The sequence below is a fragment of the Marmota flaviventris genome, chromosome 9, assembly GCF_047511675.1.
Source record: "Marmota flaviventris isolate mMarFla1 chromosome 9, mMarFla1.hap1, whole genome shotgun sequence".
NCBI lineage: Eukaryota > Metazoa > Chordata > Mammalia > Rodentia > Sciuridae > Marmota > Marmota flaviventris.
In genome coordinates, this window is record NC_092506.1 from 53302634 (window position 1) to 53321297 (window position 18664).

General features: G+C 39.6%; 1 protein-coding gene across 1 annotated transcript in view; it reads right to left on the reverse strand.

Moving 5' to 3' along the window:
• Swap70 (switching B cell complex subunit SWAP70) overlaps window positions 1-15649 on the reverse strand; it is a 69039-nt gene extending 53390 nt beyond the window's left edge. Inside the window, exon 1 of the mRNA XM_027942383.2 lies at window positions 15481-15649. Coding sequence (XP_027798184.1) covers window positions 15481-15579 — 99 coding nt within the window. The 5' untranslated portion in view covers window positions 15580-15649. The remainder of the gene's footprint in view (window positions 1-15480) is intronic.
• Window positions 15650-18664: the final 3015 nt, after the last annotated feature.

The window sequence follows — 18664 nt, forward strand, 5'->3', positions numbered from 1 at the left end:
TAGGCTGGGGGTATAGTCCAGTGTTCAGCATGAACAAGACCCTGACCTAATCTCCAGCATAGCCCCCCACCTCCAAAAAAGTACTACCTGTTTTAAAAAAAAAAAAAAACTAACCAGGTACAGTGGTGCATACCTGTAATCCCAGATGCTCAGGAGGCTGAAGCAGCAGGATCTCAAGTTCAAAGTCAGCCTCAACAATTTAGCAAGGCCCTAAGTAATTTAGACAGACCCTCTCTCAGAACAATTTGGGCTGGGGATTTGGCTCAGTGGTTAAATGCCTCTGGGTTCATTCGCAGTACTAAAAATAAATAGATTTTTAAAAAACTGAACATATATATTTTTAATCAGCCTGCCAAGGATCACATAGCCAAATCTATGTATCTTCACAGTCTATTCTTCTACAATAACTTACTCCCTAAAGACAAAGTATAAAAGGAAGGCATAATCCACAACAATGTGCCATAATTAATGGATAAGTGAGATCTAAGGGCAACACATGAGTTTGAGAGAAATAGAAGAGAGATGTAATCTAGGGCTGTAAGGATAGCTTTTGGACAGGAATAGAGGCAACTGACCAGAAAGGGGGATAAAATGAGAAAAGTAGTTGTTTAAGGCAAAGTTCTCAGGAAACAAAAAGAAAACAACAATTTCTCCACAATTACCCTGTCCTCTGCCTTTGGGCTTCACAGATGCGCCAACTAAAGTCCTGGCAGGACCCTTGGATGCCATGTTGTCACAGTTCTCTTAAATAGAGAGTACTAGCTCGAAGAGTTAAATATATTTTTCTTGACTACAGTTAATGAGCAGAGCTGAGATCAGAACTTAGGTTTTACAATCCCTAATCCACACTCTCTAGTAATAAGGAATGTAATGCTTTCAGTTCTCCAAAGTCAATAGCAAGGCTCTCTGTAGCTGGAGGTGATTAATTTGATTCAATGATCCCACTAAAGAAGATTCAAATTTGAACTCTAGACTTCAGCACTGGGCAATTAAACAGTATTCTTGCTAAATACAAGGATGGCTGAATTCAGTTATAATTTTCTTAATCACATTTACTTGCAATCTGTGGGGAGGCAGCACATATAGTAACAAGCACCCTAGAGGAAAAGACCTGAAATCCTGTCCTGGCACAACTATGGACCACCACATATGCTCTATATGCTCACTATAAAATGAGGAGTTGGGCTATGTCCAAAATTTGGAGGAAAAAAAGCTCAACCTTTAACTGTCAACCCAAACTCAATTCAGGAGAAATGCAGAGCACTATAATTAAGATGAGTAGTCCAGCTTTGTTATAGCTTTTATCAGTAGGCCTAGAAAAAGGAAGTAGTCTTTAAACAAAATAACAAATTGAATGAGATAAAAAGAGAAACAAAATTAGTGTGTTATCTTTAAAACTTTTTACCAGATATTTATAAGCCTAGACAGAATCTCAGGTTTTTTAAATTAAAAAAAAAAAAAAGTACAAAGAAACCAAAATTTTGATGGCCAGAATTTAAATGAATAAGTTCCATAAGCTTATACCTGCAACCTGTGCTTTTTAGAGTAGACTCACACCATCAGAGTTTATGAGTTGTAAAACTGGGATTAGATGCAATTTTCTCACTCTGGTATCCTTTCCATGCTGTGCTACCTTAGTTCTCTGGAAAAACAGCCCCAACCCACACAAACATGACTCTGAATAGACAAGCACATTATGTCCAAATTGCTGGAGGGGCTGGGGCTACCCCAGTTCCATCCGTTGCTTTCCCAGCACCCAAAAAGATGACTGGTACTCTTCAGCAGAGCCAAGTTAAATCCTGTGTTAAAGAACTACACGCACATTGGGCAAGGTAGTGCATGCCTCTTGGGAGGCTGAGGCAGAAGGATCATGATTTCAAAGCCAGACTCAGCAAAAGCAAGGTGCTAAGCAACTCAGTGAGACCCTGTCTCTAAATAAAATACAAAATGGGGCTAGGAATGTGGCTCCGTGGTCCAGTGCCCCTGAGTTCAATCCCCAGTAAACCACCCCCACCCCACCCAGCCAAAAAAAAAAAAAAAAAAAAAGAACTACTCACGCCTAAAAATCTATAGAATACCACACCATTTTTTTCTCTGGGAGCCCTTGACTCCCAACACCAGCCTCTGGCAATAGCCCTTTCCCCAAATGAGGAAGCCAGAAAAACAGATCAAGACAAAAGCAATCAGAAAGAAAGAGGACTATGAGTTCTTAATTTGTAAAAGGACTGACACTAAATCACTGTAATCAGGGTGTTTGCAAGTTTCTTTAAAAAGCTGAACTTTTCCCACTTTAAATGCCTGTTCTTCCAAAGGCCATTCTTCCAGCACCCACATGATTTCTAAGCAATTTTGCTCATTCCCCTGATTTGAAGAATAAACTATTGTTACACAATAAAGATCCATATCCACGCCAGAAACTCATCTCTCCCATTCTTTCAATGGCAGTCTAGTGTTGCCCTTGCAGGGCCTCCGCTGACAAGAGATGACTAACTGGCTGCATGAGCCCTCCTACTGTGGTCTGCTGTTGTTCAGTGGTTTGCCATTTACCCTTTTTAAGCATTTTGCCCTGCTCTCATGAAAATGAAATCAAGGATAGTATATGACTAAATAGTGTTTTAACACACATGAGCTTAATGTTCACCCTCCTACCTCCCAAAGATGTCGAGATTTTAAAAGGTTCTTTGAAATGTGCCCCCCAGTCACATTGTTTCCCTGTACAGGATGTGTGTAATGGGCAAGATTTAACACTGAAAAAATGGGTGTGGGGATCTCTATTCCAACACACTTATCTGAACTAACACAATTCTGTAGAATTATGTTTACAATTCATAACGGACAATCTTTTTTTAAAATACAAAAAGTCCTCTAGATTTACAAAATTTGAAGCTAATGGCAAATTACCAAAAAATTATTCCTAACAATGAGCCAGAATGACCAATTTCCTACCACTGCTATGCCCAGCAGTAGGAGCATTGTCTACTAGAAGTCCTACCCCTTTCCACATGGAGTCATTTCCCACCTTCCTGACAACATCCTTTAGTCCTGCTTGTCACTGCTTACATTTTGCTTGCTTCCTCTTAAATTACATTTACTCTACTCATCCTCAAAAATCTCAAAGTCACTGTTACACTGCCCTATCTCAATCCCTGAATGTTAATCAATTATCACCCTAGACAATTAACAAATAAATCTTCAAGTGCTGCTTACATCATGTTATCTCCTCGACTAAAGTCATCAAAAGCCTATAGAAGTAGACGCTAAGAAAGTATCTGAGCTTCATGTTTAAGTCAATCCACATGCCAGCTCCCTTTACCTTTCTATCCTTCAGTTTTTCCTTCCCCTCTGCACCAACAGTACAAATCTAGTCAAACAAGCTTCCTCATTAAACCCCAAGCAAACCCTGTACCATGCCACTTCCTCTGCTGGGTCCTGAGCAAGGGCTCCATTTCTGCCTCACATACATGCCTTCTCACTCTGAATCCTTCACCACTCAAAACCAAAAGGGTCTCTCCCTACTGTGTTTCCCAAGCCATCTGTACGTCTTGTGTTGTACTTCCACACGTGAGAGTCAAATCCCTAAGACTAAGCCATTGTTGCATGCTCACAGCCCCTAGCATCCTGTACAGTATCCTTAAGGCTTTCAATAAATGCTAAATCAGTTCTTTCTCCTTACCTCACAGATAAAAAAGACCAGGGCCAGGGACTAGAACTCTGTCTGCTCCACAGTGATGCCCTTCTGCCTAGTCATATCCTTCAGGATTAGGTGATTCTCATAACCTCAAGGAAAACTTCACTAACCCACCTGGCCCAATAAACTCAGCATTTAATTCTGTTTCTTACACTAGTGGTATCTCAAATACCTAAATGCAGTTTGGTGAGGAAAGAAACTCTACCTACTCTTTTTCTTCTGTATCCTAAAGAACATAGAGCATGGGTTTAAGGAGGACTCAGTAGAAACATGATACTTACAGACAGATTAAGGTAGGGTATCTCATCCAAAACCATCTGTTGTGTTGTTGTCCATGGAGTATATGCCACTGAACTGGATTACATTCTAACCAAACTTTTTTTTTTTTTTTTTTGGTACTGGGGATTGAACTCATGGGTACTCGACCACCGAGCCACATCTCCAGCCCCATTTTGTATTTTATTTAGAGACAGGGTCTCAGTGAGTTGCTTAGCACCTCTCTTTTGCTGAGGCTGGCTGTGAACTCAAGATCCTCTTGCCTTAGCTTCCCAAGCCACTGGGATTACAGGCATATGCCACCAGTGAATCACTTTAATTAAATCATTTCAGACACCATCAACTTGTCCTCTTCAGAACTGAACAGAAAATACTGGTAAATTTAATCACATAAAAATTTTAGTTTCTTTTTAAGAAAGATACAGGTTCCAGCACAGTGGCACATGCCTATAATCCCAGTAATTTGGGGAGCTGAGGCAGGAGGATCACAAGTTCAAGACCAGCCTCAACAACTTAGAGAGACCCTAGGCAACTTAGCAAGACCCTGTCTCAAAAAAATAAAAGGGGGCTAAGGGTGTAGCTCAGTGGTTAAGCACCCCTAAATTCAATCCCCAGTACCTACCCCCAAAAAGATACATAAACAAAAAAGGATAAAAGCTCTGGGTGGGGGTTGTGGCTCAGCAGTAGAGCGCTCGTTTAGCACGTGTGAGGCCCTGGGTTCAATCCTCAGCACCACATAAAAATAAATAAATAAAATAAAGGCATTGTGTCCAACTACAACTAAAAAAATATATATTAAAAAAAGGATAAGAGCTTCAATACTCAAATCACTCTAGAAATCAAGGGGAAGGGAATCATTATCTGAAATCAATTTCCATGCACATATGAATTTACTGGGATGAACCCAACTACCATGTATATCCATAAAGCTCTAAAAAAAAAAAAAAGAGAGAGAGAGAAAAAGAGAGAGAGGGAATTCCCAAATACGAAAAAAAAAAATTGATTCATTATACTAGCCACATTTCAAGTACTCAACATTCACACGCAGCTAGTGGCTATCCTTTTGGACAGAGAAACCACAATACATTTCCATCTATGGGACAGTGACCCTAAGACAGTCTTGAACATATTTTCTGTGAGGAAATAATTTTATTTTTGGCCTTCCCCCAACAATCTAGCATAACTGCTTCCACCATAAGTAGCAATCATTGCTCTAAAATGATTCATCTCCAATACATTCTCCCTCTAGTTTAACTTAAGCACTTTTAAAAAATTGGAAAAATACCTTACTCACATCTAAATATATAACTAAATGAAAATTAACTTTCAGAAAAGAAGCTGAAAATGACCCACTTGCCTAAGACAAGCTATAAAACTGAGCCTGCAGATTTGTTTTGTTTGACCAGTAGTTTTTGTTGTTTTTAATTGAATTTGTGTCAAATATTAACAAATAGATTATCTTTTTAAAAAATTTAAAAAGAAAGAAAGAAAGGAAAGGAATTGCTGCCCAGCTAAAATGATAGATAGATGACAGCCTTGAGCTACCTTCAGAGTCCGCAGCCAACAGTTGAGCATCACTAATCCCCAACATGGTACTCCCCTAACAGGCAGCCTGCACCACAGCTCCTGGTATTGCCAAGAACTGTAGTATGGTTTGACAGCTGCTTTTCCCAATCCTGCTTATTCTCACATATCCACAGGAGTTTCTTCCCCAATGACATTTTTTTACTCCTAACACTGTCTCAGCATCCATTTCCTAGAGAAGCCAAGCTGGGACACACACCTTCTAGCCAAGTCATTCTCCCAGGTTTCTGGCACTTGGTAGTCTAGTTCACCCAGTCCTCTTGGACTTTTTTTTTTTTTTTTTTTTTTTAAGTACCAGGAATTGAACCCAAGGGTGCTTAACTCCTGAGCCACATCGCCAGCCCTTTTTATTTTTTATTCTTTATTTTGAGACAGGGTCTCGCTAAATTGCTGAAGGTGGCTTTGAACTTGCAATCCTACTGCCTCATCCTCCCAATCTTCTGGGATTACAGGTGTGTGCCACCATGTCCATCCTCTTAAGATATTTTTGATGCTATGATGTTCTTCAAAGATGCCATGTTAACAACAACAAAAAATTCTTCAAAGATGCCTTTAAGGGATTACATCCTACTCCTTTCCGCTTCCCAATCTGTGAACATTTCCTGAAACCTAGTTTTCAGATCTGAATTCTTTCTTTCTTCTTAGAAAGGGTTTTTTTATTCTGAAAACTTTAAGTCATCTGCATTCTAATGACTCTCCTATCTCTTTCTGATCTTGACCTCTGAAACAAGCACTGGTTTACATCACTAACCAATACTAGAGATTTCCATTCTAAATCTGTCTCACATCCAAAACCAAAGGATAACTCACTTTTTTCCCCAAAACAGGTATGCCTCCCTGATTCCAACTTTAGTATCACCATTCCCTTAACAATAAAACTATAAAATCTCTTAGTCTTGTACCTCCTTTTTTTAGTTTTCCCTCTTTCTGGATCTAATACAGCCCCAGCCAATGACAACTTCTCTCTCTACTGAGGGAGCTTTCTGTAAAAGATACTGCTGCACATTTTTTCCTTCCCAGAGTGACTAACAGAGTGATAAACATCTTCAAATTCATACGCTATTTCATGGATCAATTTTCTTCAACATCAATTTTGGTAAGAAATAAGTAAATATAATTTCTGTTGTCACACATTAAAGTTGTGCATTCTATCCATGCAAGCTTATCCACTGTTATACATATGGCCCCCACCTTATCCACTGGGATATGTTCCAAGACTCCCCCAAGAGAATGACTGAAACCGCGGATGGTACCAAACCCTGTATGTATCTTTTCCTTAAAAAAAATACCTATTATAAAATTTAAAATAAATTAGGCATTTTAACAACATACTATAATAAGAGTTATTTAAAATTTATGGCTGTGTGTGATGGCACATGCCTGTAATCTTAGCGTCTCAGAAGACTGAGGAAGTTGAGGTAGGAAAATCACAAGTTCAAAGCCAGTCCCAGCAACTTAGCGAGGCCATAAGCAATTTAGCAAAATTAAAATTAAAAATTTTTACTAAAATTTAAGAAATTTTTTTGGGCTGGGGATGTGGCTCAAGCGGTAGCGCGCTCACCTCGCATGCGCAGGGCACTGGGTTCAATCCTCAGCACCACATAAAAATAAAAAATAAAGATATTGTGTCCACCTAAAAAAACTAAAAAATAAATATTAAAAAAAATTAAGAAATTTTTAAAGGGCTGGGGATGTGGTTCAGTGGTTAAGTGCCCCTTGGTTCAATCCCCAGTATTAAAAATAATTAAATAAATATAAACCTTATGAATTATTTCTGGAATCTTCCATTTGATATTTTTGGACCACAGTTCAGAACCAAGGATAAGAGGAGAACTTCTGTATGTCTTACCAATCCCATTTAATAGATAAGCTTTTTTGGTGGTGGTACTGGAGATTGAACAATTGAACCCAGGAGCACTCTACCACTAAGCTACATCCCATCCCTTCGTTATTTATTTTTTCAATTTTGAGACAGGGTCTCACTAAATTGCCCAGGCTGCCCTTGAATTTGCAATCCTCCTGCCTTGGCCTCCTTAGTAAGATGGTATGATAGGTACACACCAGAGCACTTAATATTAAAATACAAGAAAGAAAGTTTCCCAAAGTCACCCAGGTAAAGGACCTCAGAATTCCAATCTAATCCAATCTATTAACAGTCTATTGTCCTGTTACCAAACAGCATTTCTCACATCATCAATGAGACCTGAGTCAGCTACCCAGCAGCTCCAGCTCTCAACTCCAGTGTAATCTCCAGCTATCTGGCTGAGAATCCATTACCCTATCAACAGAAAGAAGATGGGGATATGCTTCCTGGAAAGCAGATAGTGTCCCCTCCTCCCAAAGCTGCCTTTTCAGTGAAGTGTAATATCACTCAGCATTGTCCCTATGCCCAGAGCAACTTTTATAACAACGAGTGTCACTTCTGGCTGGTACACCATGCTCATACATACCACTCTTCTGGTCCAAATTACATACTGTAAAACTAATTTTTCTTAAAGAATCAAAGAGTGCACAAGGCATAGAAAAGACTAAAGATGAAAAAAAAATAGTTTTTTTAATATTACAGAAATCTACTTCTTAATCACAATATCCCCTTAAATGAAATTCAAGTATATGCAGATTTCCTCTGAAACACTTTTCCCTCAATTGCTGAGAAATGCAGTTTCAAGTACACAAAGATTAGGAGTAAAAAGAGGAATGCAAAACTGTGGCACACGTCTATAATCCTAGCTATTCAGGAGGCTGAGACAGGAGGCAAGAGGACGGATAGAGCCCAGGAAAACCTGGGCAACATAACAAGTCCCTGTTTCAAAAAAAATAAAAATAAAAAAATAAGAACTTGGATGTGAGAAGAGAAGAAGAAAATAAGGCAGAAGGTAGAGAAGAAAGTCCTTTATCTTATGAAATGCAGCCTTGGGGAAGGTAAAGGAAGCTGAGGCAAAGGGCTACCCTATGCTCAAGCTGTGGGAAGGGAGGGAACACTGACATGCAAAAGAGGGAGTGAGAAGACAAATAGAAGTTCTCTGTTGAGTTTTGATCTGCTAATTATCACTGATGGCAGAAAGGTCCTGTAAATCCATAACACTAGGAGGGAATGAGAAATACATAATTAGCGATGGCAAATGCAGCAAGTGGGAAAAAGCCACCCAAAGCCTCTCTCTCCCATCTCTAGGTCCATTACCTGTACCTCTGACTATGGTCAAACCCAAAGGAAATACAAAGAGGGAATCAGAGAAGTTTAGAGATCTGGATCATAAGATCAGAAATGCACTGGCTAACCGGACACAGTGGCACACATCTGTAATCCCAGAGGCTCAGGGGAGACTGTAAGTAAATAAAGGTCCAACAACAACTAAAAAAAAAATTTCAAGACCAGCCTCAGCAATTTAGCAAGCCCCTAAGCATCTTAGCAAGATCCTGTCTCAAAAAATAAAAAAGGACTTGGGATGGAAAGAAAAGAAAAGAAAGCAAGAAAGAAAGAAGAAATGCTTTAGCTATTAAGATGAAGGGCCAGCCAGGCATGAAGGCGAAGACCTGTAATCCCAGAGACTCAGGAGGCTGAGACAGGATTATTGCAAGTTCAAAGCCAGCCTCTACAAAAAGTGAGGCACTAAGCAACTCAGTGAGACCTTGTCTCTAAATAAAATTCAAAATAGGACTGGGATGTGGCTCAGTGGTTAAGTGCCCCTGAGTTCAATTCCTGGTACCAAAAAAAAGAGAGAGAGAGAGATAAAGGGCCAACACCAAAAAAAGTGCTTCATGGTCTACATGTTATCTTTAATAAGACACAAATTTACATATATTTCCAAAATAAACCCAAAATTTTCCAAGTTATCTCACTGAAAAGCTTCTAGCTAGCAAGAAACAGAAAACAGAAATATCACCATTTTTAAGATTTTTAAATGCCTGATGGGCTGCATACTTTGGGTGAAATGTGAAAAATATTTACAAAGATTTTATTAGTTTACTCATCACTCTGATCCCCTGACCCCATTTTTTGTTTGAGTGCTGGAGTTGAACTCAGGGACACTTCACCACTGGGCTACATCCCCAGCCTCCTAACCCTTTTTATTTTAAGACAGGGTATCACTAAATTTGCCCAGGCTGCCCTTCACCTTGCAATCCTCCTGCCTCAGTCTCCCAAGTCACTAGAATTACAATCATGTGCCACCACACTTGTCTAACCCATTTTTTAAAGAAGATTTTCTTATTCCTAAACAGAAACAACTTTTACCACAGGGGTTAACAGAAACATAACACAAAAGATTAGAGAAAAAAATGTACATGCCAAATTCATAAGAATTAACCATGTCTTTGTACATTGTGTTCCACACAATAAAAGCCCTTTTTACAATTTACTTCCCTTATATTTTTAGCTGACTACTGGCCTCACTCAATTACTTTTGTAACTAGCAAAGTTAAAACTTTTAAGGCAAAATGCCACCATGGGAACAGAATACAAGATATTATTCAAATATATGCAAACCAATTATAAGATAATGAATAAAAAAGATTTAATTGAGGGTTGGAGTTATGGCTCATTGGAAGAGCACTTGCCTAGCATGTGTGAGGCACTGAGTTCAATTCTCAGCACTGCATATAAGTAAATAAAGGTCGAACAACAACTAAAAAAAAAATATTTAAAAAACCAATTTAGCTGAGGGGCTGGAGCTGTGGCTTAGTGGCAGAGTGCTTGCTTAACATGTGTGAAGCACTGGGTTTGTTCCTTAGCACCACATTAAAAAACAAAACCAAACAAAAATAAATAAATAAATAACAGTGAAGGCATTCTGTCAAAAAAAAAAAAAAAAAAGAAAAAGATTTTATTGAAAAACTATCATTAAGAAAATAATATAGGGCTGGGGTTGTAGCTCAGTTGGTAGCCCATTTGCCTTGCATGTGTGAGGCCCTGGGTTCGATCCTCAGCACCACATAAAGACAAATAAATAAAATAAAGGTATTGTGTTTGTCTACAACTAAAAAAACTTAAAAGAAAATAATAAAGCCTCAAACTACCCACATTGTTCCTCTAAAAATTGTTTCCATTTAGATCCTCACTAGTTGTAAGCCTTTTAACACCAGAAAGGTACAATTTTTTTTAAAAAGCTGTTTCTAAAACCAGGATAAAAATGCAGAGCCAATAAGTTTATTTCAAGACACTTCCAGCCCTGACATGTAATTCACATTCCAACCACAATTGCAAAGTAAAGTTATAAGTTGCAAAAATATCACTAGAGTTTGCCATATTTAAGATGAAAACACTAACTATAAGAGAATTAACTTTAAGGCACATTGTGATCTCTGGAAGGAATATAAGAAAATGAAAATAATATTTACCCCCAAAGGGCAGGGACTAGTGTGGCTAAGGATTAGGAGAAACTTACTTTCCATTTTTGTAAATGCCCTTTTGAATGTTTTGAATTTTAAACCATGTGTATATATGAACTGTTCAAAAAGTTCCTTTTAAATATATATTTGTTTAAATAATAACTTTCATTATTCTATCTTCATGGAATTACATGTATTTCTAAGTAACATTGGAGATTTACTCTCAGCAATATCACTGAAGTACTAAATAATATGAAGATAATTTTTAAAGAGCAGAAAAAATAATTATTGCCTCTACTTCAAATAATATAACCTATACCTATTCCCATTATGACTGTTGCAGACTTATATCATAACCTAAAAGGAACAACATCTGTCCCTCCATAAAAAAAAAAAATATATTAAAAATGTATAGTTGGGTGCAGTGGTACACACTTGCAATCCCACCTACTCAGGAGGCTGACACAGGAGGATCTTAAGTTCAGGGCCAGCCTGGACAACTCAGCCAGATCCTATCTCAAAATAAAAATATAAAAGGCTGGGGGACTGGGTATGTAGCTCAATGCTTACCTAATAATGTGAGGTAAATAAATAAAATAAAGGTATTGTGTCCAATTATAACTAAAAAATAAATATTTTTTGAAAAAAGTTTCAATCTCAGTAGTTTTCAATCTCCTTTCAGTTATCAGATATAATAATAGGGTTGCATTCAAAATGAATAACACAACCTATACAGTTTGTTCTCGAAAGGAACATTCACAAATACAAATTTAAATGCAAATACAGAATGTGCTTCTAGAGGTTTCATTCCCCACGGTTAGCCTACTGACAACTACTTCAAGATCTCTATACAACTGTAAAAAAACTTAATCACTTAAGTTTAGTGGCCTTCTGTATTCCAAGCCTGCCAAACATAATAACACCAAATCAATATGACAATAAAATAATGAGTTGGCATCTATCAATCAAATTAGGTTAACAATGCCAGGCTTGATGACATTAATCCAGAGCTATTCTGGAAGTTGTAACCCCAGCTATGCAGAAAGCTAAGGCTGGAGGATTGCATGTTGAAGGACAGCTTAGGCTATTTAGGGAGATCCCGTCTCAAAATGAAAAAAGAAAGGGCTAGGGATGTAGTTCAGTGGTAGAGTACCCCTGGGTTCAATCCCCAGTAACACTCACAAAGATTATTGTATGAATGAATCAACAAATCAAGGCAAAAACTCCACTCCTAGTTAATGAAACATCAAGCTTCAGAGTTAAACACCTAAAGAATACTCAGAAGGCTAAAGGAAGGGAACTTCAAAATCAAAGTCAGCCTAAGGAACTTGGCAAAACCCTGTCTCAAAGTAAAAATGTAAAAGGACAGGGGATATAGCTCTATGGTAGAGCACCCTGGGTTTAATTCTCAGTACAGAAGGAGGAGGAAGAGCAGGAGGAGGAGGCGAAACTTACACAAATTTTAAAATATTTTCAATTCCACAAACATTTGCAAGATGAACATGAATGAATTAATCATTAATCTCAAATTCTCTTATGTAGACAAGGGAGACAGAAAATACAACTGCACAGATGTGTTAACAACACCTTGTGATTGAAAGCTGTGAACTGGGGGGTTTTTATACTTCCTCCCAAGCCTGCTGTCAAGAATCCCCTGGGGGGCTGGGGCTATAGCTCAGCGGTAGAGTGCTTGCCTAGCACATGTGAGACCCTGGGTTCGATCCTCAGCACCACATACTACTGAATAAATAGAATAAATGTATTTAAAAAAAAAATCATCTGGGACCCGGTGTGGTGGTGCATGACGACCGGGGAGACTGAGGCAGGAGGACTGCCACGTTCGAAGCCAGCCTCAGCAATCTAGCAAGGCTCTACATAATTTGAGACACCATCTCAAAATTAAAATATTTTTTTAAAAAGGGCTAGAGATGGGGGCTAGGGTTGTGGCTCCGTGGTAGAGTACTCGGCTAGTATGCATGAGGCCCTGAGTTTGAGCCTCAGCACCACATAAAGATATTGTGTCAACCTAAAACTCAAAAATAAATATTTAAAAAAAAAGGGTTGGAGATGTAGCTCAGTGGTTAAGCACCTATGGGTTCAATCCCCAGTACCAAAAAAGGAAAGGAAAAAAGAATCCCCTAAGCACTGTTTCTATAAACAGCAAGAAAGACAATTTTAAATGCAATACAACAAAAATAATAGAACATTTATGTCATCAATTGGCAGCAGCTTGAATTTCTTCCAAAGATGGACATTTGTGTCCTTTATTCTTATTTATTTACTCACTTTTTATGTAGTGCTGAGGACCAAACTCCATGAGGTAAGCGTTCTACCACTGATCTACAACCCCAGCCCTAATGTCATAAATTGGAAAAGAAAGAAAGAAAACACTGACCCAAAGTGTAAAAATCTTGGCTCCACACTTAACTACTTAAAACGGTGACTTTGGACAAATCACTAAACATCTCAGAAGCTTCATCTATCAATCATATCTACAAACCTGAGGGGTGATCTGGGAAAAAAAGAATAAACTATTCTCTTAAGATCTTTAAAATAGAAATGCTGATAGAAAGCAAAAAAAAACAACATTGATGGTTTTCAATGTATGTAAATTAATAAACATGACAGTTGTAACAAAGCAGAGAGTGTAAAGCAAAATATATGGTGATATAGTTCCTATATTCCTCTTAAAGTGGTTTTATGAATTCTGAATAGATTATGAAACTTTAGGTAAGTATGTTGTTAACTTCTACAGCAACCACAAAAAAAAACTAAACAAAGATTAATTAAAAACTCAGCATTAAAATGGAATAATAGGGGCTGGATTTGTATTGTAGCTCAGTGGTAGAGTATGTGCCTAGCATGTGTGAGGCATTAGGTTCAATCCTCAGCACGGCATAAAAACAAATAAATAAAATAAAAGTTATTGTGTCCATTCATGACTAAAAATATTTTTTAAAAAGGAATAATAAAATATACTCCAATAATATAAGGTAAAGAGAAACGGAAAAAACAAACCAAATAACAATATGGTAGCCCTACATCAATAATCACATTAAGTGGAAATAATCTAAATATATCAATTAAAAGACAGTTGTCAGAATGGATGAAAAACAAGACCCGGCAACATACTATCTAAAACAAATCCACTTTAAATATAGTGGTTGTAAATGTAAAAACAGTAAAAAGTAAAAGGCAACTCTATTCATAATCACCAAAAACTGCAAATAACACAAATCTTGGAGGGTGAACAGGTAAACAGTGGTACATCCATACAATGGAATGTTACTTAGCGATAACAAGGTAAAACAAAGTGACTAAAGGAAGCCCATTCCAAAAGTTACATATTGTAGGATCCAATAGAAAAGACAAAACTATAGCAACTAAAACAGACCAGTGGTTACCAGCTGTTGGGGTGGGGGTGGGGCAACATGAGAACTAATGATGTAACTATGAAGTCTGGTTGTAATAGTGATAGGATTCAATTTTTACACGTGTTAAAATATAGAGCTGTACACCAAAAAAGTCGATTTCACTGTGTGCTAATGTTTTTTAAAAAATAAAATTAAAAACATGTGTTTGAGCTGCAAACCATGATTCGATGAATGAGTAAAAGAGAGGCTGGCAAAAGGAAGACAAGGGAGAATGCTAAGTCCTACTGGCATAAAAAGCCACTACTCAAAAGAACTTCCTGATCACTGCACAAAATATACAAAGCAAACCCAATCTTCAGAAATTTATTCTCAGAACAGGCTAACTACTCATTCAGATCCAAAATGTGTATATTTGAAAATGCCAGTGAATGGATCCTCTTGTCTGTTTCCATATTTTACACTTTGAAGAAGCTGCCAATTTCTCCTGGCTGAGTGCCACTTTCCTTGCTTGGGGTTACTCAATTTACAAGTATCCCTTTATGTATACCTTACACTCTTAGTGAGGAGGTCTTTGGCAGCCACAAAAACGAAGGCAAAAGCAATAGCTTTTGCAAGATGCCAGAAAGAATCAGTACTCCCCACCCGGAACAAAGTCCCCCCAGCGGGTCAGAACACACCCTCTCGGCTAGTTCCAGATCTGAGGACGCTGGGTGGGGAGGTCTTCACAAGTTAGAAAGCTTGCCTCACCGCCCAAGCCTCCCAAAGACGACCAGTGGAGGCTGGGCTCTGGTTTTCCCCCTCCCTGAACTTGCCCTGGCGGCGCAGGTGCAGCTGGTCGTTTGGAGGACTGCCCCGTGTGGAGCTGTGGGTTGCAGAGGGCCCTGCCCAGCGACCCTGGGCAAGTCCCGTCCTTTTGCCAAGTAAGGTGGAAACTCTGGGAAAGTCGTGTAAAGGACCCTACCCACCACCATCTCAGAGTCCAGAACTTTCCGAGTCCCTCGCCCAACAGGGAATCGGACTCGCCCCACCCAGCTCACTGGGAGCCCCATGGGAACTAACACGCCCGCCCGACGGCTCTCCCCGAAGGCGAAAAGGAAGCAGAAAAAGCCAAATCCCGGTCTCGGCCCACGCCGCCACGCGGAGGCCTCTCGGTCGCACCCGGCCCGCCCCTCCTAGCCGCGGCCGCCCGCCGGGTCCTGCTTCCACCCCGGAGGTGGCGAGGGCGCCCACCTTGAGCTGGGATTTGGAAACTTTGCCGCTGTGGTCCAAGTCCAGCGCGGTGAAGGCGTGCCAGATGGCCTTAAGCAGCTCGTCCTTCAAGCCCCCCATGGCTGCTGCCCTACTGCCCGAACTGCCCCACACCTCCCCGCCTGCGCGTCGGCCCCTCAGCTACTCTGACGCCCCTCCGCCGCAGCCTCCCGCCCGGGGTCACCTGACCGCAACAGGCCCCGCCCCCCGGCCCCGACGGCCCCGCCCACTCCGCCGACTGCCTGGGGCTGGGCTGCCAGGCTGGCACGTCTGCTGACCCGCCCGGATGGGAGTTGGACGGTAAACACCCTCCCGAATCTCTGTAGTTGGTTCCCAGGACAGTTTAGGCCATTTTCAGTGCTTTCATACAAAACAATGCGCCCACCCGGAGGAAAAATGCGAGAGGTGAGATGAGTGAGCAGCCTATCCAGCCCGGCTTGTGTCCCGCACTGAAAAGGGGAGCCCTGGTCCTGCCCAGGATGGTGTCACTGTCTGGGGAGGTCAAACAAGGCCCCAAAAGGCCTTGGAAAGAGCTTCAAATGCTAGTTGCGTCCAAAATTAGGAAGGATACAGGAGGGGAAGCAGGGAAGGTCCTCTAATGGAAGTTGGTTCATTCTTATTATTATGCAATTGCATATTGATGTCTACCCTGTAGTGGGCTCTGGGAGCCATAGAGATGGGTTTTAAGGTGGGTTAAGAAGTCAATGGGTCACTGCCCCTACTAGAAGAAAAAATAGGTCCAAATCTATCCCGACAAGGTTCCTAAAGCACAAGAAGTAAAATTAAAAAATCAATAAATGGGATTTTATCAAACTAAAAAGCTTCTTCACAACATAGGAAACAATCGAGAACACGAAGAGAGAGCCTACAGAATGAGAGAAACTCTTTACTACCTACACCTCATATAGAGCATTAAGCCCCCAGGATATATAAAAAAAATCAACACCAAAAAAAAAAGAGAGAGAGAGAGAGAGAGAGAGAGAGAAAAAAACCCAATCAATAAATGGGCAAAGGAACTGAACACTTTGCAGAAGAAATATGAATGGTCAACAAATATGTGAAAAAATGTGCAACACCACTAGCAATTAGAGAAATGCAAATTAAAACTACACTGAGATTTCATCTCACTCCAGTCAAAATGGCAATTATCAAGAATACAAGTAACAATAAATGTTGACAACAATGTAGGAAAAAACATACACTCATATATGGCTGGTGGGACTGCAAAATTGTGCAACCGCTCTTGAAAGCAGTAAGGAGATTCCTCTGAAAACCTAGAATGGAACCACCATTTGACCCAGTTACCCACTCCTAGGCATATACCCAAAGGACTTAAAATCAGCATACTATAATGTTGTGGCCATACATCAATGTTCTTAGCAGCTCAATTCACAATAATTAAACTATGGAACCAACCTAGGTGCCCTTCAACAGATGAATGGATAAAGAAAATGTGATACATATACACGATGGAATATTACTCAGCTATGAAGAAGAATTGAATTATGGCATTAGCCAGTAAATGGATGGAACTGGAGGCTGTTGTGCTAAGTAAAATAAGCCTCAAAAACCAAAGGCCAAATGTTCTCTCTGATACCTAGATGATGAATCACAATGGGGAGGGGAGGAGTAGAGGTTCACCAGATTGGGGAGGGCATGGGGAGAAAGAAGGGCGGTTGGGAATGCAAAAGACAGTAGAATGAATCGGACATAACTTTCCTATGTTCATATATAAATACACAACAGTGTAACTCCATATCATGTACGATCACAAGAATGGGAAGTTATATTCCATGCATGTATATCAAAATACAGTCTACTGTCACGTATAAGTAAAAAGAAAAAATTTAATGGGTCAGGCAACATTTTCTTGCTAACTCCCAGCTGTTGACAGTCAATTCACATCTTAGGAAGGGTTTGACTGGTGTAATGCTCTTTCTGGTGTTTCTGTGCTTGCCTAGTAGGAAATCTGGGAGGACCACAGCAAATCACGCCACCCATTTTACTAATCTGAATGGGATGGCCACTTAAAAGAATATTCAAACCTAGGAGAGTGTCCTTATGAATGTAGCCATTCAATTCATACCTGTTAACAATAGTCACTTGAGCTCTTTGATTCTCTTAGATTCTCCACATATAAAATAAGCAGGTTGTACCAGACGTTTGAGGTTTCTCCCCATGCTAGCATCCTAAGATAATTATTGCCAGTGACTCCTATCTGATTTAATTACCAAAAACACTGCCTCCTCTCCAGTAAACAAATCTGAGCAATATGGAAGGAAGAAAAACTGCCAGGAGTTTTTAAAAAGAAATGTGATTTTCTCTTTTTAAAATTCCTTAATGCTGGGCTGGGAATATAGCTCAGTTGGTAGAATGCTTGCCTTGCATGCACAAGATCCTGGGTTCAATCCCCTGCACCACAAACAAGCAAACAAAATTCCTTAATGCCACCAGGTTCATTGGCACACATTTGTAACCCAAGAGATTTGGGAGCTGAGGTAGGAAATTGCAAGTTCCTGGCCAGCCTAAGTGATGTAGCAAAATCTTGTATCAAAATAAAAAATAAAGACTGGGGATGAAACTCAGTGATAAAGTGCCCCTGGGTTCAATCCCCCATATCAAAAATAAATTAAAAAAAAAACAAAATTCCTTAATGCACACATATATACTGTATTGTAAAAAAAAAAAAAAAAGGAAAAGATTATTACAAGAAAAGAGGATTTGAAAAGAGCAGAAAAAGAAGGAAATGTGAAATGTGTCAATGAGTTTAAGGTCAAAGGGAGCAGAGAAAAAGATGGCCCAATAGAAGAGAAGGGGCAAGCAAAGAGACAGTCAGCCCCTCACTGTGACATCCCTGGAGGTACTAACCCACTTCATCAGGTCAGGACATTTCTTGGCCTGCCAGCTCTGATGTCTCTTCTTTTCTTCCCCAACTCCAGCCAAAGTCTACCAGTCGTCAAAAACACCTATTTTAACTTCTCATTTCTTCATGCTAACTCAATTTACCCCAGGTAGTGATAAAAAAGAAATCCTCCTACTTCTCAAAGTTCAGCTTAACCACTAGATGACACTCCTCCTTCTCTCTGTGTCAGAAAGCACTAAATGTATTTCAAAACCTTTTTTAATCACAGGGATTTCCGAACTACTTTTTCCATAATCCCTGTAT